General features: G+C 44.9%; 1 protein-coding gene across 1 annotated transcript in view; it reads right to left on the bottom strand.

The window, feature by feature from the left end:
- The window catches only part of Plpp3 (phospholipid phosphatase 3), a 73,449-nt gene extending 64,600 nt beyond the window's left edge, over positions 1 to 8,849 (bottom strand). The window contains exon 1 of the mRNA XM_052176887.1: positions 8,170 to 8,849. Coding sequence (XP_052032847.1) covers positions 8,170 to 8,308 — 139 coding nt within the window. The 5' untranslated portion in view covers positions 8,309 to 8,849. The remainder of the gene's footprint in view (positions 1 to 8,169) is intronic.
- Between the last annotated feature and the right edge of the window lie 10,741 nt (positions 8,850 to 19,590).

Genomic DNA, 19,590 nt, shown 5'->3' with positions numbered 1-19,590 from the left:
AGACAGGGTTTCTCTGTATAGCCCTGGCTCTCCTGGAACTCACTCTGCAGACCAGGCTGGCCTCGAACTCAGAAATCCGCCTGCCTCTGCCTCCCAGAGTGCTGGGATTAGAGACGTGCGCCACCACCGCCCGGCATTATACTAATTTTAAAGACCTCTGTAGAGCTCTTCTAACTTTTTCTTCCACCCTAGAGGGACCTTACAGTTGTAAAACAGTGTGTAGCCACCACAAAACAAAGTAGAAATTCTTGCCCCCCAAATTTGGAGTTACTCTAGAACCTAGCAGTTCCTCAAGAATACAGTTGCTAGCTATATGGAAATTTCCATAATAAAGAGGAAGGCAAAACTCGAAGCTAAAACTCCTTGGTTCTACAGACCCTCTATAATAATGTCCAAGGTCCCCAGCTGGCTGCCATTCTCGGGTCCTTTTCTCAGTCTGGCACTAACCCTGTTTCCAGCCTCTGCTCTCCTTGGCCCTCACAACATAAATGGACCACATCACACCCTAGCTTCCACCAAAGGGCTCCCCAAACACCTTTCTATCGCCCTGACCTAGTGTCTGCGGTTCCCTCCCCTCTACAGCCCCTTGTCCCCTTTTTGGCTTCCCTGGGACCCAGTTTCATACTTTCCCCTCCATCTTGCCCCACTGCAATTACATTAGCCCTCCTTTAAGGGTCCCATGTCATTAACCAAAGGCTGATTTCCCTTTACCAGCTGGGGAATTCCTTTTGGGTAAACCTAGTGCCCTTTGCCCATAGTAGTTGCTCCAGGAACATCTGTAGAAGAGAAGACTTGAAAGGCAGATGCAAACACAGACTTGATCAAATCCCCTCTCTGGAAATCATACAGATTTACTCTGCAAACTAATTGGGGTGGAGGTGGGGGCAGCTGTAAAGACAACGTCAGTGAGAATGGCTTCTTTCGTGTTGTGTAATTGCATATTCTGCATTTTAGGGGCACATACACAGGAACCAACACATGCTGCTTGTTATGACACAGCACTTATACCGATTTGCATTTCTCTGCTGAACTCGCCAGGCATATAATTTTGTTAATTCGTGACAAACCTCAAAAACATACCATCAATACCCTGATTACAATATGTACTTTGAAAGCACACAAAAATCAACTGCGTCTTTCAAAGGCCTGCCCATTACCCACATTGCTTGCCGTGTTTTACTTTTGGGGATATCAGAGCAGATCATAACTTATGCATTCATCTGGACCTAAGTGAAGAATAGCACCAAGAGGACATTCAAAGATACGGCCTTCCTTGGTTTTGAGTGCGAGCACTTCCAGTCAGCATATGATCTTCAGAAAACTATTTTCGTCCCAGACTGTTTCATCCGTCAGCTGAGGAGAATAACTACTACCTCAAGAACTGTTCAGAGACATTTTAAAAAGCCCAAGCTTTGAAGACGTGAGGTCCTTTTCTGTTCTCCCTGGGTACATTATAAAAGGTGGCGTCTGTTCAAGCTCAAATCACTCAGCAGTGAGCTGAGGTAAGAGCCGCACCTTCTAGACCCAGTACCAGTCTTAAGGAAGGGAACAGATCCAAATGCACATCAGAGTCTCCGGCCTCACAGTGATTTGGGTTAAAAGTGAAACCTGTTCGTCTTGTTCCTCTTTTGACTGACATACACACGGGAAATAACAGAAGACTCTCAGAGCAGTGCCACCTGAAAGGTATCCAGTTTCGAACACCAATATTGGCAAGGCAAGACCCTGTTTCTCCTTCTGCTCTTTCACAACCCCTTGGCAGTTATTAACCAGTCTAGGCCTCTGGGCGCCACAGGTGACCAGGACATTGGGCTCCATGCCCACACCATCCCAGTTGTTATGGATGAGAAAAGAGGCCTCGATGAGGTTATAGCACTTTAGTGTGATGGAGCTCTCATCATTAGGAAGAGAGAGGGGAGGGGGGAGAGAAGTCACATCCCAGCCTCTCACTGGGAGGCTTGGGCTTTTCTTTCAGGCTTTCCAGTATTTTCTTCCTCCTTCAGAAAGAGCTGTTTTTCTGATTGAGACTAAACATACTATATGTTGGTATTGCTCATAACAAAATCCTAAAATGGATACACGGTTCAGGTTCAGTTAGGTTCAACGGCCTACTCTACTGTCACGTATGATCTTTAAGAGTCCTGTGCTTGAATGGAGTTCTGTAGAACAGGTCACATATATTCAGAATTTAATAAAATTGATGCTTTTGTTCAACCTGTAACTCTTAAAGGCATATTTAGTGTGGTGTCATTGAATTTATGTGACATGCTAATAAAAAAAAGGCAAAACAAAAATAAAATAAAATTGATGCAAATGAAATGGAACTAAAGAGTACTTCTTCCCTGGGCTGCACTGAAGAGTGGGCCGTGAGGGAGGACAGCCCCAGGCTAGTGTGCAGAGCAACAGGACCTGCTCTGGGCCACAGTCTCCCCAGCTTAGCATCATTGTCTAAGCCACAGGATCAGTCTGGGCAAACAGCACGGGACACCCTTCCTTAACAAGCAAGGAGCATCCAGGAATCAAGCATTTCACTTATTTCCAAGGGCTCGCACTCTTTCCAGTCAGGCTTCCCCTGCACTGCCCCAGGACAAAAAGAAGTGTAGGATCTAAAATGGGTCATTTGTCCAAATCCTCCCACCCTTCCTAGGAGAGCTGTTTGTGTGTGGGGGTGGGGGTGTTGGTGTTGTTTGTTTGTTTTCTTCCCCCTCCGAGGACGTGGGCCTCTTTTCCAAAGGAAGAGAACGTCAGCCACCAAAGGTGACCAAGGCGCCTACCCTCTGCCCTCCCCTGACAGGTCAGAAACCTGCTACTCTTTCCTCAGATAATGGAAACCATTCCTGTCCACTCCGCAAGCTTTTCTTCCTCAGTCGTTCTCCCTTTAATAAGAAAGGGGGGAGGTGAGGGAGGGAAGGAAGGAGGGAGGAAGGGAAGAAGGAAGGAAGAGAGGAAGAAGAAAAAAGAAGGGCTTTGCCACGGAACCCTAGAGGATAAGGAAGGAGGAGCTGAGGACAGGATCATTACTAATAACGACAGTGGCCCCTGACAGCAAGGACACACTTGTGAACTTTGCACATCCAATCTCTCACCTCAGCTGCAGGCCACAGGCCACAGCCTGTCCCTACTTCCCTGATCTTACAAATGAGGAAGCTGGAGAGGTCAAACACCATTTGTCCAAATCACACCTATGGGTGTTAGCTTTATGTTCCCTGGGGTCCCAAGGGAAGAGACGCCACGACCTGTATCGTTTTCCCAAGACTTTGTCGCATTAACTTTGATCTGCTCGAGCCCCCACTTAGCAATCCAGTGTATTCCTGTTTCACCTCTCACTCACACGCTGCTTCCCGTCTCAGGAGAGAGAGATACACAAGCGGCCAACAAGCCACAAACACCTACAGCCTAATGGTGGCTGGAACATTCAGTGCAGGGACAAAAAAGCCCACTACATAATTCAATTGCCCTGAAGACATCAAGCGTGACACAATATAGTGATTCTAAATCAGGCCTGATAAAAATCAGCCAGAGGATTTTATGAGAATACAGAATGCCGGGTTCTGCCCCAAGCTCCTGGGGCAGACTTAGAATTTGTATTTCACACCAGATGGATGTCTCATCAGGTGGATTTATTAAATGCGGACATAAGAGGCGCTCTCCACATTAACGGTTACTCCTCAAATGCTGTGTAGAATTGAACTGACACAGAGGTGGTGTTTCTCCAAAAATATTACTGCCCACACCACACGAGGAAGAAGCCCTTGACTACACCCTTGACTAGGTTTCATCAGCACCATGCTGTGAGCAGCTGGGCTTTGCCAGCCCAGACAACTGCACAGGAAGGGGTAAAGAATCTCAAATTGACAGGCAGGCCAAGGGCTAAAAATGGAAGGGCCACCAATGCTGGTTTTAGAACTCTCCCACCCAGGTGCTACCTCTAAGATATCTTTTAGGATTTTAAGGGAAAAAAAAGAAAGAAAAAGAAGATGGATGAGCGGGACAGCAGTTCTGGAGAGTAAGGAAAAGGGAGTTTGTCTACCATCCTAGAAAAAAGCCTGCCTGGCTTTAATCCCAGCACCTAAGAGGCAGAGGCAGGTGGATCTCTGAGTTCAAGGCCAGCCTGGTCTACAGAGTGAGTTCCAGGACAGCCAGGGCTACACAGAGAAACCCTATCTCGAAAAACCAAAAAAAAAAAAAAAAAAAAAGAAAAAGAAAAAAGCCTACTAATTGCAGGCCACCTTTGTGTTCCTTAAAATGCATGCAGGAGAGTTGGCTGGGTGGTTCAACATTGGATTCATGAAAATCTGTTTCTATATTGTGTGGCTCAACGCAGTACATTAAGTTATCAAAACCATCAGTGCTTCACTGAGTTACTTAAAACACTCGGTAAACACAATAACCAAGCAACAAGAACATGGGAGGCACCTGCTGTGCTTGTAGAGTTGGTTGCATTTGATTGCTATAAATTTCAGAAAGTCAAAGGAAACATTCAGCCAAGGGGTGGGCAGCTGTCCAGTTACCATCAACTTAGGCTAATTTTCATCATTATGTCTTTGGTTAAATCTGAGTGTCTATAGCACATCTGCCAGCATAGTCACAAAACTGTGAAGAGCTAGGAGTGCAAGATGATCTAGTCTCTCTCGTTTGCTGCCATAGTAAGAAATTTATGTTCAGAAAGTAAATTCATCCAAATCATACAGAGAGTAGTCAGTACAAGATCAGAACTCACACCTCTGGGCTCCTCATTTTTGTTGTGAGATTTGGGTCCCAGTGCATTGGACAGTGGCTTGGGATTTTAGATATAATCTCACTCAATATGCCATTTTGCGGTGGAAAGAATATAAAGTCCATAAAAAAATCAATGTGTCCACAAACATGTAAGTAGATTTGGAGTCAGCCAGCCACCATCTAAGGAACCACGTGCAAGGGTTCCATTCCGTTCTCTCTATCCCACCGCCTCTCTCACCAAATAGTACATAGCAATGAAGAATAATGCAGGAATAATGGCAACGAACCTTCCAGTACCATGTATGGAACCCGGTAAGGTTATCATCATGACTGTTAATCACAAATAAAAACTGTGGATGTTTTAGAACAACCAGATTGAATGGTGTGGTTGCTAGCCACCTACATTGTGTATTGCTGATAAGAAGAATTAGAACTTGTTTATCCTCCTGCTTTGGTCCAGTAGATGCCTGAGGAAAGTGAAGAGGCAGGCAGCTCTGCAGCTGAGCTAGAGGATTTGTCATGAGGTCGGAGCTTCAGGAGTCTCCAAATGGGATAAAGGACACCACTTATGCTGAGAATCAGAGAAGAACAGAAGCTGACTTCCTTGAGAATCTGCCCTTCCTTCCTTGAAAGGAGTTTTTTCTATGCTATGGAGATGGCTCTATAAGTGATACGGTGGAAGGTACACGAATTGATTCGTATATTTAAAAGCAGCTAGTAGAGCTTAAGACAACTGGAGATTTCTGCAGTTCTCATGGCACTCCATACCCCAGAACTGATGTGAGGGGACACCCCATTGAAACAGGAACAAAAAGGGTTTCAGCAAACCTACTAGGCAAAGACTTGCAACTGTATTTAAAAGCAATCAATGGAGAAAGGTGACTCTGGATGGCCCGGTGAGCTCCCAACAGGAGTCACTCATAGGGATTCTCTTGGCCTTGAAACAAGAGTGGGCATTTTGTTTTTCACTCTGAATTTAACTTTCCAGAAAGGTATGTGAAGCAAGTTACACCACTCGCATATTTCCACTTACATAACAGGCCCATGGCGACATCAGCTTTTAGTTTTTCCAGATACTAGGAGATGAAGCTTGGTCTATATTCCTATGGGAGAATAAACAGAAAACTGTCTTTCTTCCTAATATATTAGTACCCTGTAACGCGGACCATATGATCAATAAACTGTAGAAAAATTAAATCATACTGACAGTCTCAGGCAAAAACTGAACCAAGCAGAAACATTTTTTTTAGGACGGCAGTGTGTAGAATATTAAAATCACATGTTGTATTATTAAATCTTCTTTTGGAAGCCAAACAGAGTTATGTTGCATAACCACCTCAAGATACACGATAATCTCACAGATAGTTTTTCCAATTATAGGTATTAGGAGGCATTTAATCAGTAATACTGTCCCGCAGTCTGCGCTTATGCCGAAGTTTGACAACTGGTTTAGAACTTTCACTCCGGAGAGGCACTTGCTGCAAATGAATTGTTGAAGTACATGCACATACACCACGCCCCTACATTCCACCCAGAACATGGGGGAAAACATCTTGGGGTGTCACTGTCCCCGCTTACACTATAGTTACCAGGTATTACTCTCCTGACACCGCTTTCTTCTAATAAGAATGCAACGTTTCTGAGTGTATCCCCCACACCCCACCCTCCCATCAGATGAATGTCTAGAAGGGAGAGGAACGGGTGCAAAGGCTGTCGGAAATCCAGCTCTGCTTTCCTAATGATAAAGCAGGAGGCAGGGGGCTTGCCAGCACAGGCATCAGAGAAAGTGCTGATCCCACCCACCAAGGAGACACTCAAACCCTGGGAGGCCTCAGCCAAGGTAGCTGCAGATGGCGTCTACTTATTTAGTGGACCCCCATCCTCTCCTCACCCCAGGACCTGGAAGGATCCTTTAAAAAATTCAACAACTTGATTATAAGACCTTAAGTACTCATCTGGTTCACTGTGCATGATAATAAGCCTGCAGCCCCAGGGAAGGCAGCCCCCCAGTGACAATTCCTCTTAATAGCATCCTACTGTTGAACCGCTGTGAACTGAGCCGAGAAAGGGATCTACATAACTAGAGTAAAACCCCCTTGCCTTTCACAGACCGTAATCTTCCCTCCAACTGTTTCTATCACAAGAGGGCCATTCTTAACTTTAAATTCTAAGAAACCCACCGGCTCACAAAATTCTAAGAGTGTAGTAAGCTAAGTCAGGTCTCCACAGTGTGCCCCGACTAACCCCTTCCAAAGGGATGAAGCCTCCGTGCAGTAGTTCTATTTTGGGGGAAACTGAACTGGGAACACAGATGTTTCTTCCGTTAGCAGTGTTGGCAGAACAGCTCCTGGACGGCATCCGAGTTCTTAATGCAGGAAAGGGCCTCACAGGCCATCTACTTGAATCCACTCATTCAACCGAGGAGGAAACTGAGGCCAAGGGGGTAGCTAGGTGGCACATCCCGCTGGTGGCAGAGGGGCAATGCTCTGATGACAAGCTTTGCACACTTTTACATCAAAAGTCACTTTAAAGGAAAAAGTCCTATTTTTACTTCAACCCTGGAACTATGGTGGACGTGCCTCGGTTGCTTCCCTCTTTCCTCTTAGCCTGATTCAATAAAATAATAAAATCCCCCCTCCTCTCTCTCTCTCTCTCTCTCTCTCTCTCTCTTTCTCTCTCTCTCTCTCCCACTCCAATTCCTGTGCCTCCCACCGCTCTTTCAGCTGAAGCTTGCATCTATTCTGATAAAAATGACTTGCGCTAGCTGTAGCTCAAACTGTGGCCCCCAAGCAAGACTGTGGCTGCCTTTCTTTCAGTGGTCTCCCGGCACGAGTCAGGGACTGAGCTAGTTTAAAACTGATGCCCGCGAAGCGGTCTATCATCTGGCACACAGTAGGCGCTCAACAAGTGATGTGCTCCTTGCTGCCCAGCACCTGGCGGGCTAGAGCCGCGTTCCACCCACTGGGGCTTTCAGCCAAGCGAGTAGCGAGTGACAAGGCCAGCTAGCGCGACTGGCCCTGCAAGGCAGCGCGACGGAAGGGGTGGATGTTTACAATCAGCCAGGACGAGCAGCGCCACTCCGGTAGGAGCCTGCCTTGCTCGGAGACCGAGATGGGTCTCACTCTCATCTGACTCGGATACAGAGCGGAGAGCCACAGGTTTCCTCCATATCTTGGAGCTTGAGCTCACACCTTCCGAGGTGCTGTGCCGGACTTCCTGGGGGAGATCACCCCCTAAGGAGGTGGTTCCAGCTACCGCGAAAGCACAAGCACGCCCCAATTTGAATTCGCAGGCCGGGGATTGGGGGGTCCGGGAGGGCGGGGAGCTCGCGGCCAGCACGGCGCCCGGGAATGGGGAGATGGCTGCGGGACCCTGGGGGCTGACAGCGCAGCGGGGGCCGGGGTCGGGGGCCCGGAGGGGGTTGGGTGGGACCTGTGGGGCTGCGCTCACCCATGAAGAGGCAGAAGAGGTCGAGGCAGATGAGCAGCACCCGCTTGCTGCCGCCCTTCCTCGGGTTGTTGTTGAGCGCCGGACTGCCGCCGTTCTTACTCTCAGGGACGATCGCCTTGTCGTACTTGTAGCTTTGCATGGCGCTGGCTGCGGGGAGCCTCCCGGGACGCTGCGGGCCGCCGCTGCTCAGGAGAGGGTCTGCGGGCTCGGAACGCGGCCGCGAGTGTGCAGCCCGGCCGAGTAGTTCCTACTGCAGACGCGGGTAGGTTCCCCCGCTGGGCGCCTCTGCTTTCCTCTCAACCCCAAACTGTTCGCTAGTCCAAGGGGAAAAGAGCCAAATCCCGAGCAGGAACTTTTGCAGAACTGTGCTGCCCCGGACGCGCTCGGCTGGCGTGCGTCTGCGTGCTGGAGTTTGCGAGTGGGCAGCTTCGGCGTCCCGCCACGATCTCCGCAGCTACTTAATGAATGGAGCTGCGCGGAGCTCTGCAACTCCGCAGCGTCCTGCAGCTAGCTCTCCTCAGCGTCTGCCCAACTCCAACACTGCCTCCTCCTCCTGCTGCTCCTCCTCCTCCTGCTGCTGCCGCCCGGGCTGCCGCTGTGATCGCTCGGTTTGTTTTCTGAGCTTATATTTCACGAGCGCCTTTAAAAAGCGAGGGGGGAGGAGAGGGACCTCCTTACTTGGCTCCAACAAGATTCTGAAAGCACAGCCCCTTCCTTAAGCTGCCTAAAACGTAGGATAATTAAGGCCACATTTCCCCCACCCCCTTTCAAAAAAAAAAAAAATCCTAAAAGAAAAAGTTGCTCTCAAACCAGAGAATCCGGGAGCCCCTAGCGTTCAGAAACTCCAAAGCACCACAAAAGGGGAAAAAAGAAAAACACGTATTTAAAACAAAAAACAAAACAAAACAAAACAAAAAGCAGCATTTTCTTGCAGGCCTTTGATTAGAGATGGGAAGAGGGCCGGTGGGATGTCTATAATACTAAAATTATTTATTTATTTATTTATTTACAAATTTCAACCTTGAATTGAATTATCCTAAAAATACAATTTTCAAGGAAAGCTGGGTTGGTGGTTGTTTTGGTTTTAACGCTCAGCACCGGATAGTTGTGCTAGAGTCAGAAGATCCTAAGGCATGAAAGACTCCGGAGCCAGAGCTCCTGCTCTAGAACCCTGACTATTTCTCGGTGACTTAATTTCCCCACAAATAAACTGCAGACACTAAAGTTTTTCTCTCCACCACCACCCCCCCCCACCCCCGCCCCCCGCAGTCATGGTGGAGATAGACTTGATTATTTCACAGGAACTTCTGTAATAGAGCTTGTGCCACAGAAGAGCTCTGTAAGTGGAGCCAATACTTGTATTTCTGAATGTGGGAAACCAAAGCCAAGCCTGCCCACCCCTTCCCAATCCAACCAGCCTCCAGCATACCCCAGTACTATTGGCCTTGACTTTCAAGGAATCTGATGTTTCCCCTTGAATGTTCTCTTATAATGTTGATTACTTTTTATATGCATTGATTTTTTTTTTCTTTAAGAAAGAGAATCAACACTTGAAGGGCCAGGTCACTCCCTTACATCTTCCACAGTGTCAGGCATGGAGCACAGAACATAGAGCACGCATGCATATTTAGTTCTTCCAAGGGTCTTTATAATACAAAGATGGAAATGGCTCGATGGTTCTAGCATTTTTTGGTGTGTTGCTTTTTTGAGATAGGGTCTCTCTATATCTTGATAGAGCCCTGGATGTCTTAGAATTCACTATGTAGACCAGGCTGGCCTCAGACTCACAGAGATCTGCCTGCCTCTGCCTCTTAAGAGCTGAAATTAAAAGCAGCTGGTTCTAGTTTTTAAAAAAAGATTATTTGGTATGAGTCTGTACAAATCGGTGTTTTGCCTGCATGTATGTCTGGGCACCATATACCTGAAATGCCCACAAAGGCCACAGGCCTGTCAGATCCCTAGAACTGGAGTTACAGATGATGAGCAGCCACTGTGTGGGTGCTGGGAACTTAATCTGAGTGCTCTGCTAGAACACTAATCACTCATAATCACTAAGCCCTCTCCCTAGCTTCAAGTTCTAGTTTTTGGATACATACAAATCATATCTGACTGCCTTAGTGGGCAACTCCATAACTCAGAAGATCTTATAGTGTAAAATACTCTGGAGCCAGAGCCCCTGTTCTAGAATCCTGTCTATGTCTCCATGTCTATGTATCCCACTGTCAGCCCTCTTGAGTATCCCTTTTGCTATACATCACTGCAGTCCCACCCTTCTTCCTACATCAAAACCATCCCCCACCCCCAACTAGCAAACTGTTTCTTCTCCACTGCCCCTCAATCTTTCACCTGCTTGATTGCTGCGCAGAATTAATTTTACCTTCACTATTTTGTCTAGGCCACTCTTGTAACATTTGCCTCAGTCTAATTTGTTGTTGGTTAACAAAAACTAGTCATTGGTATACATGGATTAGGGGCTATTGATTATCCTCAATGAGGCTCTGTTGGGCTTAGGGTCTGAGGTATGCTGAATTAAGCCCACAGTGGAACTAATTAACAATGAGACTGGCAAGGAAAGGCCAAGTCCCATCTTCCAAAAGCAAGATGCACCTAGGAAATTTTGGAGCAGACATGTCGGCTGGCAACCAGAGGTATCATTCCCATCAAAGGAAAGCAGGTGGGGGCCCTTGGCATCTAAGAGAAGTTTATTTAAATCCCCTTCAGGAGAAGCAGCACAGCCTCACCTGTTAAAACAGCAACAACAATGCGAAGCTAATGTTATAATTAACAGCACTCTGAAAGGAATTCTGGGTACCAGAGGCTTTTCCATGCTCAGAGTCCTCTTGAAATTCAAGGCTGCCAAATCTTCAGAATTCCAATCTGAAAAGAAAGGCAGCTCCTGTGGCCTTCTCTAACCTGTCCCCTACATTGTCCTCAAAGCAGTGGGGCTTCCACCTCCCACACCATCTTCTTTCCCTTTCACAGGCGGCCATAACTCTATGAGCTTCTCCAAGGCCCAAAGCCTGTCCGGGAGATCTGAAGGAGCGGTAGTGAAAACCACTGCCCAGGAAACAGCTGGGTGAAGCTCAGTTAGTCCTACCTGCTCCTCACTTTTGAAAGCCCAGCTTCTCTCTATCCAACACTAGCTGAGCCACTATTGCTGTTTTCACACGTTACTGAGGTTGCCAACTTCAGCCCAGCCTAGCTTCGGTTCAAGGAACCTAATTTTATGTTAAGGTTCTCTGGCTTAACCTCAATCACTTATTAAGAAAGATAAAAATCTGTTAGCCCGAAAGCAGATTTAAAAAAAATAAAAAAAGATAAAGGAATGTTTAAGTAAAAGCTTTCAATTTCTATTTACAGGGCTTTCCTGACTAAAGGATCGGATTGTGGTGTTAAGTGATAGGTGCAGCTCTCTGCAAACAAGACTATATTTGGATAGCGTTCAAGGGAACAGAATATTTGAAATAGTCATTAAAACTAACTTGAACAAGTCATAAAATACAGTGTCAACCTAATTCCTTAGGCTCCGATACAAAGCAGCCTAAACTCTGGTTGGAGCTGGCTAACAGTCAGATTGACAAGGTGTGGCTATGTCAGCTGCCAATCAGAAGCAGTGCCCCATTCAGGGGAAAGCCGGTAAGGCCCCTGACATCGGAAACCTTTTGACTTTACTCTTTTTCCTCATTCTAGTTTGCCCCCCCCCCCCACCCTTGTCCCTCCTCTCCTCAGCCTTACACCTGACGCTGAACCATTTTACCAGCAAATAAACCTCAGTGAAGCCAGTCTGATGATAGTTTACAATGGTGTCATTTCAAAGTCATTAAGTAATTAAAATTCCTGGTAAACATAGCTTACCAAAACTCACACATTAAAATGACAGCCAGTTCACACAGTGTGGCTGTGTAAAAAACGATCACATCAGCAGGGATAAACGCCCCTTAAAGAGTAACTTATGATGTGTGGCAACAACGTGTCATTCTCAAATAACCAATCCCTCCCCAGGGCTTTAACAGTCTTCATTTCTAGGATCCCTCGGTTACCTCATAACTCTCTCTCTCTCTCTCTCTCTCTCTCTCTCTCTCTCTCTCTCTCTCTCTCTCTCTCTTAATATCTACTTAATCATTTAAACCCCGATATCTCATTAATCATTTTTATTTTTTATTTTTTTGAAAACATATGAATTGGCTCTGGAACTGTTTGAAAGAAGAGAGTAGCGGTCACTGTACAGGGTTGCACTCAAAAAGTCAGAGCCCCTGTTTTAAGTTGTGAAAACTCAGAAGACATCAGTTTGGCTGGAAAGTGCCCGTTTATCCGGGTTCTTCAAAGCTGGTCCACTCCACCTCTGGTATGTACTAATCAGAGCTGGCTGGCTTGCTACTGTGAACACTGAATTTGATATCTTGAGTAACTCCATACTCACCCTCCTTAACCAGAGCAGGAAGGAGCAGGGATGTGGGTCAGAAAATCTGCTCTCTGCTGTCTGGCCTGATGTAAGCAGAGGAACCAGGCCAATCTTGACTTTCCTCAAAACTTTTCAATGAGGTTGGCATTTTTTTTTTCTTTTGTGAAAGACTCCAAGAAGTTTTAAAAATGAAAGAATACACCTGAAATCACATGGTACACAATAAACAGGTGAATGCTAGAAAGCCTTCAGTTGGTCCCAGCACTGCATGCATAATAAACAATACATTAAATGAATACTAATTCTACAATTCAGGTGACTTCAGACCTATTTTACTGATGAGAAAATCTAGACAAGCCTATTCAACTGGATGGAACCAGTTTTCTTACAGATAAAGTGAAAGCGATTCTCATATTAGCAGTGCAAAGTCTCGCCATGCCACACAATCTACAGAAAAACCTTTCCCCCTCCCCCCACCCATGTTATGCTTGCGTCAGAAAGGCAGAAACTGAATCCTGTCGAGCTTGCCTTAGGTTGGAGGTGAGGAGATTCCTGAAGTCCTGCTAGAAGCCATATTTGTTCGTTTCTAAGTCAAGATTGTTTCATCCCACCAGGCCTCCTTCTGGAAGATGCTCAGAGGTTTCCACTTCCGCCCAGCAGTTCCCCCAGAAGGCCTAGCAAGCTCCCCTGCAGAACTAGCCTTCCTTTGTTTTAGCAAGGAAGCCAGGCTTTAATTGGTTTGTTGTTTCTTGCAGGGTGGTAAGATCACAATGTCGTCGTTTGACATCTTGTCTCGGAGACAAGAGATCTGTGTTCATCATTTGTCAAGCAGGTTGTTGTTGCTTTAGGAATACCAAACCGGGTTGCTGCGAGGCAACTTTGGAATCACATCAGCATTCTTACCTCTTCTGCAAACAATACTCTTTTCTTTAGTTCAAAGTTAGAGCTGCGAAGAGAAAACGTTACAGAACTTCATGCAGTTAGTACGGATGGGGCAAAAACAAAAGCTGGGGTGCAGGCTTGAGAAACTAGCAAATGAAGAGGCGGCCAAGCTTGTTCCAGTCAGGGTGAAAGCAGCCCTCCGCTCGCTCAAAAGGAGACTCATGCTGCCACCTTGTGACACTGCAGAAAAATGCTCATACTATATGGAGGGAAAAGTGCAACTGGAGGTTAAGGCTGGAGTTATTCTGTAATGTATGAACAGTAGGCGACCAAGAAGAGGTAGATTTCGAAGATCAGGAAACTGGCCATTTATTTGGTAGATATCTAACGGATGTCGGCCATGTGGGCTCCTAACACTAGGGATGTTGTTGTAAGTCAAACAGACTAAACAAGCAAACGAACAGGTTAATTCCTACCTTCATGGAGGCTTTAAGCATCTGGCTCTTATCCCCATGAACTCATCAATTCTAAATAACCACAGAGCAAATCTTTTCCATGTTAAAGATGAGATTGCTAAGCACAGAGAGGTGAAGAAACCCGCTGAAGGCTGCCAAGGGCTGAGTCCCAGACTTGAACCCAGGAAGAGGGGAGACATCAAGATTTTAATCACTAATCAACACTGAATAACCTTTGCCTTCTGTCAGACTTATCAGGAGAAAGATAAGTGCTCCTGAACTGCTGCTTATTTGTGTTCGTCTGAGAGGAAGTGGTGGTTGATGGTGTGCACGTGTGTCTGTGTGATCAGTGAGTTCACAAATAGACACACTCACTGCATTTCTGCATGCAGAAATTACTCATTGTATACATACATGTATTTATTCACCATTTAACCACCAACCATGTTTTTCTGAGTACCCTTGCTGTGTGAGGAATCCCTGTAGGACTGGGGGAATAAATTCATTAGAGCTTGAGGTTGTTTCCTTCACAGGCATTAGTTATTTTCTTTGGAAAGATGATAATCTCAGACACAATTCAAAGTAATATGACAAGGCTTCAAGCAGCAGTCACGGGGGGAAGAGAGTCATGATTCACCACAGGGGCCCAAGAAAAAGGCCCACTGTGCACACAAACCGTGATTGTAGAGCACAGCTGGAAAGGTGTGTGACAACACCAAGTTTCTACCTCACACACATCCCTGTTCATCTGTTCACACTTTTAAGTCTTTGGTTGTAGAATAATGCACCTGCACTATGCTGTGTGAGTAATTATTTGTGAGCCTTTAAGTTTACTTGTTATTAACTTTTATATAAATAGTATCTGGCCACAAACTACATCTGAATCACACACCTCAATGACTTCTCTAGCCACTTCCCAATTAATGATCCTTCACCAATGTTGACCAAAGTTGAATTGTTCACTGTTGCACCTCTTATAACCAGTATCCAGTATGCATGAGAATACTCTCCCTATGTACCTTATTTGATATGATGTCTGAAAGAACCATCCAAACTCTTTTGTGAAGCTAGACATCATTCTTTTTCACTTCCTCTATGTTGTCTTACTTCCTTACAGGTCATAACTTAGTCGTTCTAAACGTGTTTTCTTTCTTTTTAAGAATTATTTATTTTATGTGTATGAATACACTATAACTGTCTTCAGACACTCCAGAAGAGGGCATCAGATCCTATTACAGATGGTTGTGAGCCACCATGTGGTTGCTGGGAATTGAACTCAGGACCTGTGGAAGAGCAGTCGGTGCTCCTGACCACTGAGCCATCTCTCCAGCCCCAAATGGGTTATTTCTATTTGTGATCTGTCATGGGTAAAGCTGCTGCTGAGCTTCCCCTTGCACACGTCATAAGTTTTTTTGGGGGGGGGGTGTTGGGATTTGTTTTTTTGAGACAGGGTTTCTCTGTATATCCCTGGCTGTCCTGGAACTCACTCTGTAGACCAGGCTGGCCTCGAACTCAGAAATCCGCCTGCCTCTGCCTCCCAGAGTGCTGGGATTACAGGCGTGCACCACCACCACCCGGCTCTTGCACACATCTTGCAGGTGTATATTCTTGTTTTGTTAGTCAACTCTCAGAGGATGGTTATGTTTCCATGTATTAAATGTGATTCCAGAGTGTTTCAGAATAGCTACACCAAGTCATACTCTAACTGGATGTGTCTTTAGCACTGATATTGTTAGGCCTTTGGGGTTTAGCCATCCTGGTGGGTATACATGGGTATCTCACTGTGCTTTTAATAGGCATTTCTAATGAGTACTGTGTTATGTGCTTAAATAGATATGTCTATAATAGATATTTGTCTATAATAGATATCTAAGGTACATAGTCAAGGTGTCTGTCCCTCCCTTAAATGTTTTCTTAGGGATTATATGTCTTCTCTATGGAGAATATATTTCCCCTATCTGTAACTTTCTTGTACTTCCTGAATTCTATATTTTAGAAGTCAGCAGAACTTTTCTAAACAGTGTCAAATAGTAGCTATTTTAGTCTTTGCAGGGTGTGTGATCTCCATGGCAACTAGCCAGCTCTCCCACGGTACTACTACAGCAGTTAGAGGGCCTACCATTGAGGAAGCTTGATGAGTGAGTTGGGCTACGTTTCAATCCAATTTATTTATGGATACTAAAACGGAATTTCATGCAAGTCTGACATATTACGAAACACCATCTTCCGATTTCTTCACCTATATAAAAATAGAAAAACTATTCTTACTTCACAAGCTGCTCCCTGGGACATGGCTTGCTTTAGCTGCTGGTCCATAACTTGCCAAGCTGCAGGGTATTTTCTAAACCTAGGTTCTTCATTCTAATGGGCACCAGTTCATCGTCTCTTTATCGTTAATGTTTTGTACCTATGTAAGAAACCTCCGCCTATGGCAGTGTTCTAACTACATCCCCTTCCTTTTGCTCTGCTAGCTGTATTGTCTCCATCTTGTACTGTCTATAATTCCTCTGGTATTGAGTTTTGAGTGGGATGTGGGTCAGAGGTCAGTACTTTCTATCAAGCCCCCACACCTTTTGCAACTATGACGTGTGCGTGCTCCAGCCCTTTTCTCTGTGCTCCTGTGTGGGATCAAATCTCTTCTAGTCACTACTCCACAGCTACTCAGTGAGCCTTATTGTGCCACTTGGCCATACGTGCTGTGTATGGGGAAAGGGCTGAGTGGAAAAAACGTCCAAGTTTTCCTCCAGAGAGTTAGCATTGATTACATTACCAATTTGATGTATGGTCAACAGAAAATAATTATTCTAGAAAATTAACCTAGTTTGCCATCATAAGTCCACAATAAAAGTCAAACTAACCATGGACTTGGGTCACATTAATAATTGCTATGGTCACATGAACATCTCTACCTTAGGTCACTTATCTGCTTCATTTAGTTCTGCATAGATCCTGAAATACACACGCACACACACATACACACACACACAGAGAGAGAGAGAGAGAGAGAGACAGAGACAGAGACAGAGACAGAGAGAGAGAGAGACATACACACACAGAGGCACACACACATACCCACACACAGACACACAGAGACACATACACAGAGACATGCAGACACACACACACACACACACAGACATATATACACATACACACACATAGACATACACATACAAACACACACAGGCATACACACAGACATACACACCCACACACAGAGACATATAGGCACAGACGCAGACACACACACACACACACACACACACATTTTACCCTGGAAGAAAAACATGAGTGTGAGAAAGTTCTTAATAAAAGCAAAGGAGAACTTCATAGTTTTTCAAGATTTATTTATCTTTATCTTATGCATTTGAATATTTTGCCTGTATATATGAATCATATGCATGCCCAATGTCCTTGGAGGTCAGAAGAAAGCATCAAATCCCCTAGAATTAGAGTTATGGCCAAGTACAAGCTGCTGTGTTGCCGTGTAGGTACTGAGAATTGAACCTACACCTTCTGCAAGAGAAGTGGATGCTCTTAACTACTGAGCCATCTCTCTAGTCCAAACTTCATGTTTTTTATTGATTATAACAAACTGAAAGGTAACCTCTAAGAAAGATAAGTTCATCAAAAAATCTATGAAATTTCCTTACTTGGAAATGATGGGAAGTGTGATGGTTTCTGATAGAGTTGTATTAAGGATCTTGTGGTAAATTTATTGCATGGGGTCTAAATCTAATGACAGAGAGGAGCTGGGGATGCATCCCAGCGGCGGAACACTTGCCTAGGACGAACAGGGCCTTGAGTTTGATCCTTCAGCACTGGGAGAAAAGATAACAACAAAGTAGACATGAGAACACTGGAAAGCTCACACAATAGAGGCAGAGTGGAGGAGTGTGGCCAGCAGTATAGACCCAGATGCAAGATGCTGGAAGAGATAAGCAATGGGTCTTCCAAAAGACCCTTGAAGGAGCTGAGGACAGCAACATGGCCCCACATTTCTCTTGGTCTTAAGCCACTGTTATAACAACCGCAAGCCTAAGCCATTGAGAAGTTAAACATAATTGTCTTCCCCAGTCCATTTTTATTTAAGGGAATAAAAGTCCCCTTAAATCTTGGATGACCGAAAGAGGGTTGCATGATTACAGGAACACATCGAGGAGCCCATGCCTTGAGTGTCCAGTCTGTGATCAGGTCACGATTCACCAGGCCCACACCTCCCTAGTCTATGTTCTCATAGAAGTTAGCCGGCCCTGCATTTTTTTATTGACTTTTCAAACCTGTCTTTCTCTACTAGACATCAAACTCTCCTAGAATAGGAGGGATTCTTTCCCCCCACCCAACTCCTTGTTTATCTTTTTTTCCTTGAAAATCTTTATTGTCTCAACAAAAATTTTTAACCTTAGCACACATTCCATTGACCTTGCTACCAAACATTCTAATAGTATATATGCATATATTCATATCTTTCTTTACAAACCAAACCCCCAACATTTGTAATTTCTTTGAATGGTTCCTTTTCTTTTAAAAAAAATTGTTTTATTTATTTACATCCCAAATATTGCCCCATTCCTGGTTCCCGCTCCAAGAGTTCTTCACCCCTCCCCCTCTCTTTTGCCTCTGAGAGGGTGTTTCCCCCACCACTCCCTCCCCTCTGCTTATCTCTTTCTAATACCTACCATTCAGTAAATGATAAATAAATTAGAAGATAAAAGTACAAGTGAATATATGAAGGACCTGTGTCCCCATGCACAAAGACTTCAGGGAGAAGGTCATGATACTTTTGATACTGTGGAATGTGTTTTCACTTGTGGATGCCTGCTTCTTCACTGTTCATTAGATTAAAAAGCACAGCCATGGCCTGAGAGATTCCTCTCACAATGAACTGTGTTCCAGAACAGTCCATTTTTCCATGAATTATGCCCTTTGTCTTGTCCTCTACATTAAGTTCCATATCTTCTCTTTTATGTTTTCTCTCCTCTCCTCTCCCTTCCCTATCTCTCTTTCCCTCTCCCCTCTCTTCTCCCTCCCCTCTTTCCTCCCCTTTTCCCTCCTCAGGCAAAGTTTACTGGCCTTTTCTCCCATCTTTCTAATTCTTGGGCTCCTTAATGTACCTTTTGGACTTCCTGTAACTGGAGTTATATTGTGTATGACCTATTGCCATTGTCTCTTTTCATTTATAATACTTTAAAGGCCCATCCAAGTTCTAGTGTATGTCAGCACATTCCTTTTTCTCATTGCTGTATGTTATTTAGCCAAACAAATATGATGCACTTTTTTTATACACTCATATGGAGGTTTTTATATTGATTTCGCTTCTTGCGTATTATGAACAATGCTGTTCACCCTTCTTCTAAGTGCGTCTACTTTAGATGAGTCAAAAGAAAGCTGTTTCGACTTGCTTTAAAAGAATCACTCTTTTGTTTTTTGAGTATACTAAGTATAAGCAAAGGTAAAAACCAAGACTCTAGAGACTATTGTACTAATGAAGAGAAAGATGGCTATGGATTGAGTTAGGCAGGGAGAAAAAGTTTGAGAGAGTGGTCAATTTCTGGGTGTATTTTGAAAGTAGAACCAACGGGAAACATCAAAGGTAATTCCCGACATTTTATCTTTAGTAACCAGGATGATGAAGGAGTTGCCATCAACATGAAGGAGAAAGATTCCTTTGAAGTGAAGTTG

Source organism: Apodemus sylvaticus, chromosome 3 (assembly GCF_947179515.1).
Source record: "Apodemus sylvaticus chromosome 3, mApoSyl1.1, whole genome shotgun sequence".
In the NCBI taxonomy this organism is placed as follows: domain Eukaryota; kingdom Metazoa; phylum Chordata; class Mammalia; order Rodentia; family Muridae; genus Apodemus; species Apodemus sylvaticus.
The sequence above is the reverse complement of the archived record's forward strand: the minus strand, read 5'-3'. Positions and strand labels throughout refer to the sequence as shown.